Source organism: Dendrobium catenatum, unplaced genomic scaffold (genome assembly GCF_001605985.2).
Source record: "Dendrobium catenatum unplaced genomic scaffold, ASM160598v2 fragScaff_scaffold_621, whole genome shotgun sequence".
In the NCBI taxonomy this organism is placed as follows: Eukaryota; Viridiplantae; Streptophyta; class Magnoliopsida; order Asparagales; family Orchidaceae; genus Dendrobium; species Dendrobium catenatum.
The window spans coordinates 33,091,955-33,107,373 of record NW_021319083.1 but is presented as its reverse complement, the minus strand read 5'-3'; the positions used below and the strand labels follow the sequence as shown (position 1 = coordinate 33,107,373).

At 34.4% G+C, this 15,419-nt stretch overlaps 1 protein-coding gene across 1 annotated transcript in view; it reads right to left on the bottom strand.

The window, feature by feature from the left end:
• LOC110096082 (clathrin light chain 2) overlaps positions 1-14,788 on the bottom strand; it is a 24,618-nt gene extending 9,830 nt beyond the window's left edge. The window contains exon 1 of the mRNA XM_020821851.2: positions 14,244-14,788. Within this exon, the coding sequence (XP_020677510.1) occupies positions 14,244-14,671 (428 nt within the window). The 5' untranslated portion in view covers positions 14,672-14,788. The remainder of the gene's footprint in view (positions 1-14,243) is intronic.
• Positions 14,789-15,419: the final 631 nt, after the last annotated feature.

Here is a 15,419-nt window from a genome sequence, read left to right as displayed (position 1 = left end):
GGGTGAAAGCCGAATTTTTTTGGAAAGGGTTAAGAGGTGATGTCGAAGACATGGTAAGCAAATGTGACATTTGTCAACGGAACAAGTATCAAGCTTGTGCCCCTAGTGGGTTGCTGCAGCCCTTGGTGCTTCCAAACAAGATTTGGGAGGAAGTTACCATGGATTTCATTGAGGGATTACCCAAGTCTGATGGGTATACGGTCATAATGGTGGTAGTTGACCGGTTGAGCAAGTATAGCCATTTCATTCCACTACGGCACCCTTTTTCAGCTCCTACTGTAGCATCTACTTTCATCAGAGAGGTGGTTAGATTGCATGGGGTCCCCACTTCTATTGTCTCAGATAGGGACAAGGTATTCTTGAGCTCTTTTTGGAAGGAGATCTTCAAAATGCAGGGTACATTCTTGAAGCGCAGTACAGCATACCACCCACAGACAGACGGACAGTCAGAGGTGGTGAACCGGAGCGTGGAGACGTACTTGAGATGCTTCGTTGGGGAGAGGCCTAAGCAGTGGGTCAAATGGCTACCATGGGCAGAATACTGGTACAACACTTGTTACCATACCGCAACTCAGTTCACACCTTTCAGGATTCTTTATGGAAGGGATCCACCACCGTTGGTGAATTATCAGAAGGGGACGACCCCTGTATATCTAGTGGATCAATACTTGGAGGAGAGGGATAAGGTGTTGGGAGAATTGAGGGAACACCTATTGAGAGCCCAACAGATCATGAAGACCAAGGCGGATGCTCACCGCAAGGATGTGACATTTGAGGTGGGAGAGATGGTATACCTGAAGCTACGGCCTTACCGACAGAAGGCTTTAGCTAGCAGAAGAAGTGAAAAGCTCTCTCCCCGATACTACGGGCCTTTCGAGATCGAAAGGAAAGTTGGGATGGTGGCCTACCGTCTCAAGTTGCCTCCTCATTCCTCCATCCATCCTGTATTCCATGCATCACTATTGAAGAAGAGCATAGGGGATCATACCGTGACCACTCCTACTATACCCCGAGGCCTCACCGAGGATATGCAACTCTTACTAGAGCCACTACAGGTGAAGGAAGTGAGGAAGAATGATCAAGGCAAAAGGGAGGTTCTCATCGAGTGGAAGGACTTACCGACACACGAGGCTACTTGGGAGATATACGAAGCCATGCAGGCGCAATTTCCAGATTTCAACCTTGAGGACAAGGTTGATCTTCTAGAGGGCGGTATTGATGGACCGGTTCACCCGGTCCATCCTAGACCCGTGCGGGTCTATGGGAGGCGGGCGGACCGGCTGGACAAAAAGGGGCCCACCCACTTAAGTGGGGGTAATTTGGGGATGTGAGGGACTTTTGGATTGTATGAAGGGGGGCCATTAGGGTTTAGTTGGAGGCATGGCCCACCCACTTAAGTGGGGGTAATTTGGGGATATGAGGGACTTTTGGATTGTATGAAGGGGGCCATTAGGATTTAGTTGGAGGCATTATGAAAAGTGTATTCTCTTTCTAGTTTTCTTCTTCTAGTTTCCTTCTTGTTCTTTTCTAGGGTTTTCTTGTGGGAGATCTTGTCCTTCTCGAAGTGGACAAACTTATCTTGTTTTCTCTTGGCTTTCTAATGCAAAGGTTCTTGCTTTTCATCTCAACCCTCTTGTGATTGTTTCTCTTTGCTTTTGGTGGAGAAATTCCTCATTTTTGGGGGAAATTAGGGCAAAACCGAAATTGTGGAACCCTAGGGCGTATCACATTTCCACATCTCTATTAGAATATCATCAAGTCCAACAGCTTTTCCACACTTCATTTTCTTTAAAGCCTCTCTAACTTCGGTTTTACTAATACACCGATAAAATCAAAAATCTTTATTTTCATTTAGGATGCTAAAGTCACTAAAGTCAATCATATTTGAAGACAAAACATCATTTAAAGATACACCAACACAGCCATAAATGTATGCATACAAGCATCCATAAATGCAAACATATTAATTTCATACGACTTAATTACCTAATCGACACCTTTCCACAAATTTAAATAAATGTATGAAGCGTGAAAGATAAAGTAAACATATTGATGTGAAAAATACAAAATAAAGAAATGCTCATCATATTATAATTAAGCTCATTTCCTTAATTAAAATATTAAAGATGTAATTAAAACATGAAGCCATGATTAATAAATACAACAAGAACAACATCAAGCCTTTATCCCACTGTGGGGTTGGCTACATGAATCATTTTTCTCCATTGTGTCCAGTTAAGAGTTAAATTCCCATTTAAATCTAATAAAGAAATATCATTTCTAATATTTTCTAACCAAGTCTTTTTAGGTCTACCTCTATCTTTCTTAATATAAGTCAAATCTACTACATCTATTTTCCTAACAGGGTCATCGAAAGGCCACCGTTTTATGTGACCAAAATATCTAAGGTGACTCTCTCTAATCTTATCTTCCAATGGAGCTACTCCAACCTTTTTACGTATATGCTTATTTTGTATCCTATCTGTAAGAGTCAAGTCACTCATCGACCTGAGCATCCTCATCTCTGCAACACTTAACTTAATATCTTCTCTCTTTTAATGGCCAATATTTTGCACCATAAAGCATTGCAAGTCTAACCACCATCTTATAGAATTATCACCTAAGCTTAAGGGGGGCTTTTCAATCACACAACAAGCCCGATGCATTCATCCACTTCAACCATCCAACTTGAATTCTACTAATAATATCCCCATCTATTTAACCATCACTCTGAACAATAAACCTAATATATCGAACACAAGTACTCTAACTAATGACTTGATCACCAAAAGTTACAATCCCTCCACTATAATTATTATTACTAAGATTACACTCCATATATTCAATTTTAGATCTACTCAAATGAAAGACTTTAGACTTAAAGTTGACCTCTATAATTCAAGTTTACCTTCAACTCCCTTTCTAGTCTTATCGACAAGAAGAATATCATTAGCAAAAACCATATATCAGAGTACAACCTCTTGCAAATGTCTAGAATTAAAAAAAAAAGTTCTTAAGATCATGAAGTACATGTCATCAAAAGAAGTTCTTATGATGTCTATGATGGAGCATTAGTTAGTATTAAAAATAGTTGTTTTGAAGTGACCAAAGAACTTCAAATTATAGTAGAATTATATCATCATTAAGTACATATTTGTTCAGAAGATGCTTAAAATGAATATTCAGAGTATTAAAAGTGAGATGTTTTAACATATGCTTTTTGCAAATAATATTATTATGAAATAGAGTTATCCCTAAAGAAGATGAATATAGACGAAGTTTAGGTCTAAATGAAACACATATTAACATTCAAAGAATTATTTATGAAGATAGAACGACTAGGCTGTCAAATCATTTCAATATAGCAAAGTTTAAAATTGCATAATTAGAGGCATGACTCTACGCAAGGGAAACAAGGAAAGCAATAAGGTATGTCACACATGGTCGGCTAAGGTGAAAGCCTCAATAGCGATGAGGCATGCCTCAATGCTATTTGGATGAGGCATAAGCCTCTAATTTTAGGGTTTATGTTATTCACAGTTTTTTATTTACAAACCTAATATATCAAATTAAACCTATTTGACTATTTGTTAAATCCTAAGCAAAATAATAGCACGCAAGCCTTAGGAAACACATGGTCCCAAGACATGCAAGCCAAGCCACATGCTGCAGAAACCCTCACAGTCACATCCCAACCCTGTTGCATCGCTGCCACTGCTGCTCCACCACCTCTGCTCTTGTTATTGGTAGTCTTTTACTCGTTTTCTTTACGCTTAATTGTTTCTTTATTGAGGGTTTTTATTTTCTTTGATCATTGGCCTTTCATACACTTTATTTTGAATTATATTTTTTCTATTTTGAATTAAATTTTCAATTTAAGGTTATTTTTCAATGGTTAAAGGTTCTAAAAAGAGTTCGATGTGAAATAGAAAATATTCAACATTGAAATATAGTGTCAAATGCAAATTGAAGGGAATGAAAATAATTTAATTTCTTTGAAATATTTTTGGGATAAAGTAGTTAAAAAGTGTAACAAGGATGACAAAATTATCTTTTTGATTGCCATAAAAAATGCTGCACCATATTGAAGTCTCTGAAGAAGTAAAAGAAGATAGTTGTTCTTTAGATGAATAAAGCAATAATGTCAAAGCATTTAGCATATTGGCAATTTAATGACAAAGTTACTAGTGGCAAATTTTATAGTAAAGGGATAGTGGTAAAGATTCTTCTATTCCTATGACACACTCCAATAGAGGTGCTAGGGGACCTATTGATTAATATATGATTAATGTGAAAGATAAAAATAACGATGGTACGAGGATAGCCTTTCAAATGTCTCCACAAAATATAAGAGATGCTCTTAAGCATGTTTGCATAGACATTGAAAGGTTATTCTACGAGAATGCAATTCCATTTAATGCGGCAATTTCTCTATCATGTCTCAACATGATTTGTTATATAAGTTCCTAAGGTTGAGATCTTAAACGTCTTTCCATATATGAATTTAGGAAATTTTAAAGAAGACACTAAGAAGGTTACTGAGAATACCAAGAGAACTTGGTCACAAACTATAATTGCAATCATAACAAATTATTGGTCAAATATTAAAAATTAGAATTTGATCAATATTCTAATAAATAATCCCTATATAACTATCTTTTAAAGCCTATTAAAGCATCATATTAGGCAAATCATGCACAATACATTTTCAAACTAATTGCAAGAGTTATAGAGGTGATTGGGGAGCATATAATGGTCCAAGTTATCACTGGCAATTTAAGTACTTATAAGATGAGAGGAAATAAACTGATGAAAAAGAAAAAGCATATTTATTGGACTCAATGTGAAAGAAAAAGAAAAAGAATGCCTTAACTAAATGTAAGAATATTAACATGATTATTTACAATTATAGTTGGGTTTCAGCATTGATGAGAAAATTTTCTAAGAAAGAACTCATTAGACCAGCAGCTACTAGATTTGCTATGGCATACTTAACTTTACAAAGCATCCAATAAGTCAGGTAACTTTTGGAGGCTATGTTCACCTCCATATAAAGGTTGAATTATGCTTTCTCCAGGAAACATGAAGGTAAAGAAGCGACAAAGATTGTTTTAAGGGATATACTTTGTTTAAATGTAACTTATGCTATCAGAACTGCTAAGTCTTTAGTTCATGTTTTAAGAAAATGTTGAGGCACGAAAAAATTCAGTGGCAAAGGGCTTAAATGGAATGAGTATAACTATAAGAAAATTTAGGAAATTGTAGATGAGAAATGAGAGCTTTAGTTGCATCGGTTTTGAATGTCAGTAGCCATTATAAGAATCCTCAATATCAATATGTTGAGAACAAGTCCACCTATACAACAACAACAACGTCAAGCCTTTATCCCACTATGTAGGGTCGGCTATATGAATTATTTTTCTCCATTGTGCCCTATTAAGAGTCAAATTCTCATTTAAATGTAATAAAAAAATGTCATTTCTAATATTTTCTAACCAAATCTTCTTAGGTCTACCTCTACTTTTTTAATATAAGCCAAATCTAATATATGTACTCTCCTAACCAGGTCATCGGAAGGCCACCGTTTTATGTGACCAAACCATCTAAGAGGCTCTCTCTAATTTTATCTGCCATTGGAGCTACTCCAACATTTTCATGTATATGCTCATTTCATATCCTATCTCTAAGAGTAAAGCCACTCATCCACCTAAGCATCCTCATTTATGTAACACTTAAACAAGTCCAACTATCCATAAATAAAATTTAGTCTATGTCATTGTATAAATAGATAGATTACTAACCCAAAGGAGAGGGTGAAGAATGATTTCCAACTTGAAGCTTTCAAAAACAAGTGCAAATTCTTTAGATTGCAACAAACCAAAGATCCCATGGTGAAACATTCTCTTTGTACGCTTAAATATTTGTGTTAAGATTTTTAAATTTTATATACTAAGCTGATTATACTTTTAAATTAGTTGAATGATGTATTCAATTTGACTACGACACTCCTGTATTATAAATATTTGCAATCAAAGTACTAGCTCTTACATACTCGTCATCAAGGTGTGAGTGAAATTGCAGTATGCATAACCAAATTCATACCAAGACTTTTGACTACTTTAAGAAAAAACTCCTTGGTTTATATTATATACAATAAGAGATTAGAAAACAAACATTTAAAGAAGATAACTTTGGAGGATTGTGAAAATCTATTAGTTAGCAATGATGTGGAATTGTGGTTAGGATGAAAAATGATTTGGGAAAATAAAAACAAATTACACCATCACAATTACCAAAGGAAAATCTCAATGTTGACTTCTTTGATGAAGAAAAGAACAATACCAACACAAATAAAAAGAAATAAAAAAATGTTAGCATAAATTATGTAATAGAAATCATAATCATCAATATAGTCATTTTTAAATATTTAATTAATGTTTTTATTGATTGGTGAAGATGAAATTAGTTGAGATGGAAGATGAGGAGAAAGATCTGCTGGAAGATGAAACAACTTAGGATAAGGGAGAAAAGATAGCAATTAATAATAATGATGACTCTGATGAAGACCTTTTAAGTGATGAGACTAGAGGAGGGTCTTAGACTACTTCTATGTTAAAATGGGAGTCGGAAAGACCTTTTAAATAATTCTAAATTATTCAGTGCTTGTAACCATGTATAGATTTTTATAATGTTGCTCAAACTTTTTTAATGTCTTAGATATTAGTATGTTCCTAATTATTTCATGTTTTCATTTATTTAATGATTTAATTCTTAGGCTTACATCTTGTCACACAAAAAAAAGTCTCAATATCTAATTGTGTAATTTCAAACCTTGCAATGTAGTTTTAAAGTCAAATAATTAGATAAATACTCTAACGGAGATGTTCAATATAGTAATTTTAATGAAATCAACTAAGTCATGATGAAGTTATAAAAGAGTAATGAAACATACGCTTAGACGAATTATATCAGTATTGAAGAACCAATTTGATTTAAAGAAAAGAAGAACCACTATAGAAGAATTTTTTAGGTCAAACAACAAATAGAAAAATATAAATAACATAGAAAAAAATCTCCATATGACTTTTACTGATCTTGCGAAGGCATATGGCCAAGTACTATGGGAATTTATTTTATTTATATTTAAAAAAGAGAAAAGAATGTCAAAGTAATTAAACATATAAATGACGGAGCATTGATTATTATTAGGCATTGTTGTGAACATCATTTTAAGTGTTGGTGGTTTAGGTTCAATTTAGTGGCTTAGGATCCATTCAGTTGAAATTGATCCAAAACTAACTAATATTTTCATTTTCAATTTAAAATAACTCCAGGATTTTTTATTGAAACGAGTGAGCTTCAATGAAATTTTAGACGAAATTCAAGAGTTTAAAATCAATCTAAAACTCTTGATTGAAGATGTTACTAAAACTTTATAGTAGTCAAAATTGCACAAGAATTATATCACTAGTGTAAATTTTATTGGCGTATAACATAAACCAAAATTGTATAATATGCTTTACTACCTACCTTAAATATACTTTTGTAATATTTAATAATAAAAAATAATTGAAATCATAATTGAAATTGAATCCTAAATCAAACTAAACTATCAAAAACAAAAAATTTATGATATACGTTAAATTGAAACCAAACCTATAATGTTTTAAAACATTGGTTGTTAAGTGACCAAAGAGTTTTCAAAGACAACAACATTAAATCAATATTCTTTACATTAATGATTGAGATATTTATAAAAGATATTTAAAGACAGGTGTCTTGTTGTATGGTATTTGCAGCGATAAATTTTAGTTCATGAGAAATCTACTAAATGAAGTGAAAATTTAAAATTAAGAAGATAAAAGACTTAGGATTAGTTAACAAAGACTAAATATATAATATATAACTTTACAGGGTGTGATATAGACAATTATTGATATTAGAATGCTAAGCAATACCTAAGTATGATAAATTTAAATATGCAGAATCTATGACAAAAAATAATGAGGTTATATGTATCAGGATATAACTTCAAACTTAACATTGCATGGTTAAAATGGAGAAATGCCTCGGGACTATTATGCAGTATGCTAATATCATGAAGACAACAAATTTTATATAAATGCAATTCTAAAAATTATATTATAATATGAGTGTTAAAAAATAAAAGAGTTTCTGATGGCCAAGTTGAGTGTGGGAGAAATACAAATGTTAAGATGAATGTGCGGAAAAATTAAGAATAATAGATAAAAAAATAAATCTATTTCAGGGACAATGGTGGTAGCATCAATTAAAGATTAGGTAGTAGCATCAATTTAAGATTAAGATAGTAATTAATAAGCTAGGGTGTTTTAGAGATGTAAAACAAGAAATAGAAAATATGTCTATATGATGAGTAACTAAATTTAGCATCAAAGCATTTGGAAATAAATTAGATGGACTAAAGTTTAAAGGTAATATAGATAGAAGTTGTGCAAAATATTTATGCATAATAGGCTAAAGATCATATGAACACAATGAGAAGAAAAAAGAATATGAGGATTCATAAAGTTGACCCCAAATAGTAGGGATAAGGCTAATGATGATAAAGAAGACCAAATCAATGGTATCACACAATATTATGTCATAGAATTAATAAGCAAAGAGGCCTATCGAACAATGTAATAGAACATAAAATAGTGTGTTTCTAGAAGTGATTTGATTGTGTGCATGCAAGCTTGTTTTCGTGCCCAATAACCATGCCAAATATTTGTATACAGCGTGCAAAAAAGATGCTTATATTTTCTAAGTTAATTTAAATTTGATGCTAGGGGCCTGCAATCCAGGAAAAAAATATCTTAGACTCACCTCACTATCCATCAACATCCATAAATCAATAACGCCAACTATCCTACAGATATATGTGAATATCTACAAGTGAAACATGTCATACAATAAATACAACATAGATTTTAATTATTTGTAGGCCTTCTAGGGTTAAAAACTAATGGAGAACAATAATTCATATATCACTTACCCGCTTACCCAAATACCCAAATGAAAACCCCCAAATGCAAGTAAATATTGAAATGCAAACAAAACAACGTGTCATTGTCTATTTCCATAAATATTGTTCAACTTATAACTGCACAGTTAATATACAAATACGAGATATATCAAGCTCATAATTTCATATGATACTCCACGGTAATCATGAGCTTTTTTTCCCTCTAAAAGGCCAACATAACAAGTGTACTTCACACATGAATATAACTAATACCTAAGTGGATAACACTTGCACAAAAACACACATTGTGTGCTTACATATTTACTTGCATATATTGCATATGCATATTTGAGAAGAGCAACTGAATCATATGTTTTGGCGGTTGACTCTTGTCCCTGACATTTTCTTTTCCCAAACCATCTACATCTTCCTGTTATGGTTATTGATTGATAGATTCTCATTGAACAACCTATGTTATTACCTGCAGTCTGCGTATGTATCGCATCTTAAGCACTAACCAATGTCTAGCCAGGATAATCACTCTATCTATTCCTATCCAGATCTTCTTACAACCTATTGGAAAGCTTGTTCTCTGACAAATTTTCTCCTAACCTTCCTCAATCAATATCTTTGAACTAGCTTCTTGTTCATCATATATACATGATGAAGTTCAATCAGTCATATTAATAGTTCAGTGCTTCAATACCTTTCAGGAAATTAGCAGATCTTGCATCTAGCTGGTCACATGCCCAGAACAGCTACAGCTATCTCAGGCTACAATGTGCTTGGCTTTCAGTTGACATCACATAATAATTTGATAAGGCTCTTTTTGTCTTCACCTCTTCTTTTTTGTTGATTTATGAACAGTTAGAAAAAAGGGGAATGCTTCTAAGATCTTAGCACCTTACGTCTTCGAGTTTGTGAGGCTTAACGTTTCATACCCTCATGTCACAATAGAGACCTGTCCAGGTGACCTCTTCTTCAAAGTTGTTCTTTGAGCTTTGATTTGGTTATTTTATGTACTGTTTCCAGTATGGCAAGAATTGATGTGTGAATTAAATTATTCCTTGTTTGTCAATTCATGTCGAGAATTTGACTTTTAATAGGACACAATGGAGACAAAGGATTCATGTAGCCGACCCCACGTAGTGGGATAAAGGCTTGATGTTGTTGTTGTTGTTGTTGTTGTTGTTGTCAATTCATGTGAGAATTAAATTATTCCTCTCCACAATGGACCAAAATCTTAAGAACAGTTGGTTTATTATATGGAAAAGATGTATTTTAACAAAGTGATTAGTGAATGGTGCTATCTTTTTCCTAGTTTGTGTCATTTTAAATATTGGATTGATAGTGATGAGGACATCAGCAGGAGATTTCGACGCGTCTATCATCGAAGGAATCGTAGATCGATTGCTACGATTCATAGACTCTACTTATGATGCATTCATGTATTTTTTTTATTTATATTTCTGTTTTTACCATTGTACCCCTATGAGGGATTTATTTTATGTCGTAGCCCTGAGGGCATCTTAGTCTTTGAGCTTCTTTTATTCTGGAGGTCTATCTATTAAGGCCTTAGTCATTATATGAGGATGGATGAATGATTAATAAAAAAATTCAGCTTTTGGTTTCTTGTTCCTTTGTGAGCTTTTGGGAGAAGAGAGAACCCTAGGAGAGGATTAAGGCAATACCCGACATACGCCGAAAGAGTCCGAGCTCTCGGTCTTCCCCTTCCCCCTTTCTTCTTTCCCACCACTTTCCTTTCATCAAGCCACCAGCCACCTCCCTTTCAATCCCATACCACCGGTCAACAAAACACCTCCTGCACAGTTTGTCTACACACATCCCTCCACCAATACCCGCCGGCCTCCTCTTCTCCACCACCTATATCCGACGGCTTCCCCTCCCCCCTTAGCCGCCGGCCCAACCCCCTCCACAATTCCCTTGATTTCAAAATTCAAAGTACCTCTTCAATACCTTCCTAATTTATCCTAGTATTAATTTGGAAAGATTCTTAATTTGAATTCAAATTAATTTGAATTTCAAATACTTTCCTAATTAATAAAACTATTTTAGGAAGCCCCCCAATTGATAAAAATATGAAATTACTTCAGATTTGAATTCCCCAATCAACAATCAATACAAAGATCCACATACGTTGAATGTGGACACTCCCCTCTTCCCTCCTTTGGATGCCCCCCCCCTTCCCTCCCCTTCTCTAATTTATTTTGTTCCCTAATTAAGCCCTAGATTAGGGGATATTAATTACCTTTTCCCTCCTTTATTCCTCTGCATTTTAAATTCGAAATTTCAAATCTTTTCCCCATTCAAATCCAACCTAAAATCTGAAATTAATTTCAGATTCTGAAATTACCTCTCACCACCAACTTCCCCTAACCCCACTCCCCACTAGAGACCGTGATCTAGAGAGGAATTTCTGCCACATCAAAACTACTGTCCAGCCTCTTTTAATCCACGAAGTGCTATCCCAAACCAATTCTTGTGCTGTCCAGAAAACTTCAGCAAACTCCCCTGCTGTCCCAAAGTCCAGGAGCTCCTTTTTTTGTTGTCCAGAAGTCTCCCACTATCTGTTAGCTTCTTCAGATCTGGGATTTCAGCAAGATTACCCCCGCTGGTTTGCTATTCGAGTAGTTTTCCATTACTGTCCAGAGGATTCCAGCAAGCTTCCCTTGTTGTCCAACAATCTGGAAGCTTCCGTTTGCTGTCCAAGAGTCTCCACACAGCTGCCGGCTTCTTCATATTCAGGTAAACTCTCTGTTGATCCAAAATCCTAAGTGCCTATTGTCTTTTAGTGGCATCTTTGTTATTGTGTAGATTGTTCTCCGGCTAAAACCTATTTCAAAGAGTGTGAGTGAGGGAAACTCAAGGTGAACTATCTATTTGTTAATCGGTTGATTCTTGTTAATGGCTCATTAAGTGTTGAACATTTCTTTGATTATTCTAAATTGTCTCTCTAATCTAACTGCACGTGTTATAATATTGAAAATTGAGAAATCCGAGAATCTAACTTGGTGAAACATTGTTTAAAATTAACATGCTAAACAACTTTTTATAAATTCCTAACAATGCCTGTTGCATCCTATGTTTCACATCAGATAGTGTTATTAACAATTTTGTCAATGTATTGTTTTGTCTAAATGTTAATAAATTGTCATTTTAGTTACAACCATCAACAATATCAATAGTCTTCATCCCGGTTATTTTGGTTGGATTTATGAACTGTAATTTTCTAACCATACCTTTAAGTGTTGCATGTGGTGTTAAGTCTAGAGCATGTATATCATCTTGCACCAACAGACCAACTTGCCAAGCAAACTTTAGCCTAATATTCCTCAAGCATCAGTTTTCAATGCCCCTCTGATGTAAAACTACTAGGAGTTACGTTCAAAATTAAAAAGAGAATTGTTAAAGTTTGCTTTTATAATTTTATGGGATCATGCAAGATTGAGTTAAGATGTCGAACCCCTACCACCAACACCACCAACAACACCACCACCATACACACACAAACAATCATTGATCTTTTCTTTGATCTATAAGCCCAACCACAGTTTATTTTTCCACGTCCTTAATTTTCATAGGTGCCACTGCTCTCATGCCTTCTCTTATATCACACTAACCTTCTAGTGAACATCACTTATTATTTCCAAGAAAATCAACTTAGTTGTTTATAACTATCATTGTTGTAGAGCATTAGATTTATATAACAAAGCATATCTTAGACATTTTATAGATATATATAGATTCTCATATATAAATGTATAAACATACAAATACTCACATTTTATAGAGATATAAATCTTCATATGTAGTCTTATCGCATAATTCTTTGCCATCTTAGCCGCTTAGATATGTAAATATCTTCTCAGGAAATGGAACACTATTTCCAAAAGTAAATTACAAATAGCACTTCTATGTAAGAATGTGAAAGATTATTATAGCAATTGAATGATTAGCAATTACCCATACATTATAATTCACCGGCACACATAACTTAGTTCAGTGGGTCCTCAAATTATTTCAGTGTAACTCAACTCCTCACAAGGCAACACTTTTCTAACAAGCGATAAATAGGCAAACTTTATGCAGTAAATTGCACCAGTATGAACAATATGACAAAAAATGGGCAGTCATGACTATTCAGAAAACCAGTTCCTCCAGCATGAACAAGATGTAGACCAAGAAGTCAATTCAGAGAAAATTACCAAACAGTAAAGCACACCTTTCTTAGGCTTCGTCTGGTTTTTTTTGTACTTTTGTAAAAGACAGTTTTAAGAAACATTGGTTCAGAAAATGGAGTTTTCTAACGGAGAAGCATATATAAAAAACTTTCTCAAAACAGCAGAAAAATGAAACAAAAGGAGTTATTGGGAGCTTGATCTGACGAACCAAACAGTAAAGAAGAAATGAATTTGTCATTTTAAAACGGAATAAGCGTCAAAAACTTCAAATTAAACGAAGCCTTAAAAACAATCTCAGGAGTGATTCTGAAAAATATCAGAAAATAGTTAAACAATAACGGCTAATCTATCAGAAGAACTAAAAATGGAACTTCAAAGCCCATCCGCATAAAGTAACTAGGAGAAACAGCTTTATTAGAAATCATGTACGATGCCACCTAAAAGGCAGGCATACACCAATGCTAAGAAAAACCATAAAAAAAGAGAGATTATTAAGAAAAGAATCAATGGCTTAGTGGTTGAAAGAGAATGCTGTTTCTCTAAGATCATAAATTAAAGCCACATAAACTACGATTTATTGCTTAACTATTTCAAAAATAATAATTAAATCAAATCAATATATTTTCAACACAAGTTATATCCACCATTCCCAAAAAAAAAAAAACCTCAAAGTCAATATATTTTTAAAGCAATTTATATGAATAATGTAAGTATTATAATATGTTATGATATCTCAGCACCTCCATATCAGGCTTCTCATACATGAACCTGGTTTAAAAAATGATTAACCAATTTTACAGCATACCATCATTATCGTAATTATTATTATCCCAATTATTTGGGATTAGCTTTAAAACACTTACTTCTTTATTCATTGTTTACTTATTCTTATTGAATGCTACTAATGTGCAAACTCTAATTTCTGCAATTCCAGCTTCTCTCCAAAAAACGCCATGAGAAATCCCTGCCGCTGAATATCAGAAATTATATATCTAAAAATATATCTTAAACGGTTATAGCAAACAGATCTGGGGCGTAGGAGGCAAAGCTCTTACCGGCGCCACTCCCGCAGAATAAACCCTTCCTCTGGATGCATCTCGCTTGGGGGCGGGAGTATCGGACCATCAGAGGCGAAGAAGCTTCCATTCTCCTCCTCTCCATAAGCCTTCCCATTAGGTTCCGGTATGATGAAAGGAGAAGGCTCGGAGAAGTCCGCTAGCGGATCCGGGTTGTAGCCGAAACCCTCGGGAGAAGGAGGGATACTGCTGCGGCCAGAAACATGGTGAACTTGGACGTTCTCGTCAGGACCGAAGGCTCCACCAGAGACGTCATGGAAGCCAGAAGTAAGATGATCGTCGGATATTACTGTGGGATCACCGGAATCCTCGTCGGCGGCGAAGTTTGGGTAGGCCTCGTAGCGCTGGGAAGGAAGCCGGGGATCATAGCCCACGTACGTGTCATCGTCGCCGAAGGGGGAAGCCATCTATCTGTCTCGCTCTTTCTTCACTGCCGAGCGTCGCAGATTTTCTCGCCGACGCCCCACCCAGCTTTTGCTACTGGTGCGAGTAAGATAAGAACGGAGTAGACAACCCACTTTAATATGCCTTTGTGAAATTTGGCATTTTATGCTGCTGTAAATTGCATAAATAAACATATATATATATCTTAAATGTTTTTGCACTGTAATGTATCAATCTTATTAAAAAAATGAATATAATTGTTACATTATTATTAAAATTTATAAAACTAGTTAAATTTTATTTCAACAAATATTCGCCCTTTTTATTCAAGATAATTTGATATTGCTTGATAAACGTGTTAAATATAAATGTGATTAATTGTTCAAATATATTTAAATAAATGTTTACAATGTTTCACGAATAATTTAAAAAAGTTGTTGAAACTTATTAAAATACTTAATTAAGCATATGCTCAACCATTTCATTGAAGATATTTTAAAATGATTGATGAAAAGGTCGAACAAGTATAATTTTCAATAAACTCTTCTTTTAAATCAAGTATGTACATACATAAATGACTCATCAATCCTCATATGTAAGAATTATTTCAATTTTGACTAAATTATTAAATAACTTATCTTAAATCATCATTATGAGCCTCATATGTGGTGGTCTTGTTCCGCATTTTGGGATCTTTAGATGACAACAGTATGTATCTATTGTCCAGAATCGCTGACCGCACAAGCAACCTAAGCAAACACTTATAAAAAT